The sequence below is a fragment of the Corylus avellana genome, chromosome ca7 (assembly GCF_901000735.1).
Source record: "Corylus avellana chromosome ca7, CavTom2PMs-1.0".
NCBI classification, from domain to species: Eukaryota; Viridiplantae; Streptophyta; class Magnoliopsida; order Fagales; family Betulaceae; genus Corylus; species Corylus avellana.
The window spans coordinates 28,999,464-29,002,266 of NC_081547.1; the positions used below are offsets into that span (position 1 = coordinate 28,999,464).

General features: G+C 40.6%; 1 protein-coding gene across 1 annotated transcript in view; it reads left to right on the forward strand.

Annotated features, from left to right (window-relative positions):
- The window catches only part of LOC132186662 (high mobility group B protein 3-like), a 3,457-nt gene extending 698 nt beyond the window's left edge, over positions 1–2,759 (forward strand). The window contains exons 2-7 of the mRNA XM_059600655.1: positions 980–1,067; positions 1,243–1,371; positions 1,472–1,529; positions 1,646–1,690; positions 2,203–2,283; positions 2,371–2,759. Of these exons, the coding sequence (XP_059456638.1) occupies positions 997–1,067; positions 1,243–1,371; positions 1,472–1,529; positions 1,646–1,690; positions 2,203–2,283; positions 2,371–2,535 (549 nt within the window). The 5' untranslated portion in view covers positions 980–996 and the 3' untranslated portion in view covers positions 2,536–2,759. The remainder of the gene's footprint in view (positions 1–979; positions 1,068–1,242; positions 1,372–1,471; positions 1,530–1,645; positions 1,691–2,202; positions 2,284–2,370) is intronic.
- The last annotated feature ends 44 nt before the right edge of the window (positions 2,760–2,803 follow it).

A 2,803-nucleotide genomic window follows, 5' to 3' on the forward strand; every position in this document is an offset into this window, starting at 1 on the left:
ACGGTCGGACTGACGAGAAAAGGTCACCAGAAACCGTCAGTTTCGGAGGACTGCAGAAACTCCGATGCCTAAGTTAGTGATGGCTCTAGGAGAGAGAGAGAGAAACTGAATTGAGAGTGTGTAAGTAGAGGAAGGATAAGTGTACCGGGTGGGAAGGCCTCCCCCTTTTATGGATTCCCGCCTAAAACTTGTTACCTTGGAAAATTGGGGGAGGTAGTATGGCGTGAGCAGACAGTTATTCGATGTGGCAAGGAAGGGAGATTATGTGTGGTGCGCCCCATTGTGGCCTAGACGCGCCTTGGTGAGACAAGTCTTAGAATTGGGCGATGGACCGTTTCTCGGACTGTCGGGGCCTAGCTGGTTTGAGCGGTATTGGGCTGCCCGACCTGGCGCCGTATTGGCTTGTTCTAAGAACTAGGCTTGATGAGCCAAGTAAATGGGGCCTAAGGGCCCCTAGGTACACCATTTGATAAAGTGCTTCAACATTAACACCATTTCCATAGGTCGTCTCCGCCAAGATTCAAAGTGTAACGTGTTGTGTGCTTTGATATTAATGTTAGGTAGCTAACTAATACGCCAATAGTTTAAGAGCGGATGAAACATGATAAGTTAGGCCTTTAAACTTATCCCATACTAGGCTGGCCTAATCTAGTGCTCATACTCCAAATTGGGCGCCACCAGCATCATAACACTATGTCTCATTAAACATAGGTTTAGATGTGTAGTCACAGCCTGACATGGCATTGGTGTTAATATACTGGTAATCCTTGATCCTTGATATTGTTATTTGGGGATGACAGCCTTCTATCTTACCAACGGATAGATATGTCAGAACAACGACAATCATCTTTAGCGCGGACTAATTGGATCAATCTAATTTTAGCCCAATTTAAGTCATTTTCATTGTTTAATCTTGCTAGTTAGGTAATGGTATACTGCATATACTGCTATTGACTTTAAGTGAATTGTGTTGTTTCAGGGATCTTTATATTAACAATGAAGGTTGCAAAGGGCAAAGCATCAACAAGGAAGGACAAAACGGAACTATCAAAGCCAGTTGAGGAAAGGTAATTCTGTTTTTGTCAGATTTTGTATCCAATCAATGTTTTTTGAATGACTTGGTTATTTTAATCTGATTGTGTAACGTTAGCTTCAAGTTTGATTGTTGATCAGAGAGTCTTGGTGTGGGTTTTTGTAGTTAATGCTAGTGTCATGTCCATGTTTCTTTTTTTTTTTTTTCAGAAAGATTGGAAAGCGAAAGGCAGCACTTAAGGCTGATAAGAGTCGCGTGACATTGACCAAGAAAGCAAAATTGGACAAAAAAGATCCTAACAAACCAAAGAGGCCTCCTAGTCCCTTCTTTGTTTTTCTGTAACTTTCTCCTATTGTCCAACGGTTTAGTGTGTATTTGTCTTTGGGGGAAGTTTCTAGCTCAAAGGCTCACAAAAAACATACAATGGTATTACTGCAGAGAGGAGTTCAGAAAGACTTACAAGGAACAGCATCCCAACGTGAAGGCTGTTTCAGCTGTAAGCATTTAGCCTGTATTCCATGTTACTTTTACTATAAAGTGTTGTTACTGAGTTTCATAAGCCATTTTATCTGCAATAGAAATTAATCTTGCTACTGGATGTTGTATCTGAAGGTGGGAAAAGCTGGTGGCGGGAAGTGGAAATCCTTGTCTGCTGCGGTAAGTACTAAAGTGTTTTCCTTGGAAGGTACTTGAATTGGTTGAAATGAGTTGAGGACAATAAGTCATGAGACCACCTCCTAAGCTGGTTACTTTAACTTTGGAAACCTATGGATTCAGTTTATAAAGGTGCTGCATAAACCTTTCACTGTCGCTTCCACTGGACCTGATTATGCACCAAGCACATGTTCGGTGACTTTGGAACTTCAATGGTGTGGCCAAGCCAATACCAGTCTGGTGTAAACTGCAGGTGCCTTCAATATTTTGTATTGCTTGGGCCTGAAGAAGGGACTGGATGGTGGAATTTGACATATGCATCCCTTGATTGATGTGGCAAGTTGGAATTTAGCACATATATGAATTAGTTGATATAACTAGTTATGCAAAGGGTATATTAAGTTTTTTAGTGCTGTAAGTTCTATTTCTCCATCCATGGCTTGATTGGTGGCTACAGAAATGTAGATACTCTTTGCATTTCTCATGTGATGTTTAACTGGACCTGATTTTGGCAGGAGAAAGCTCCATATGAAGCTAAATCGGCACAATTGAAGGCAGATTATGAGAAGCTGATGATTGCGTACAACAAAAAACAGGTGACTTTCTGGATCACTTTTTTGGAAGAAACTAATGCTCCATCCTTTGCTGCTTTCTTTTGTCTCTTGACTCAATTGTAAACTCAGGAAAGTACGGATGATGAAGATGAAAGGCCTGGCAGGTCAAAACCTGCTGTGAATGATGAAGATGATGAGGAAAGTGGGGAGGTAATCTATATAAGCTATGATTTGATGCATATCAGCTGCATAGCATGTCATTCAAGTCTTACGTCTGCAATGGTTTTCGTCTAACAAGAAAAAAAAAATTGTCATCTTCCCATTTTTGGTTGCTAAATAAGAAATAGAAGCTGCTCTTCAAAGTCATAGATCTAGGAATATAAGCAGTCCAATTTTTAAGTGATCGTGAACCTCGATTCACAATGCTGTAGACTTTGCTTTGTGTCCCACCTAATTGAAAAAGAATTCAACCTGTTCAAAACTTAATGGCTAAATTACACTTTACCTCCCCTCCCTTCCAAACTATCATCCTACTTGCACTTGCATCTCTAAACTGCAATTA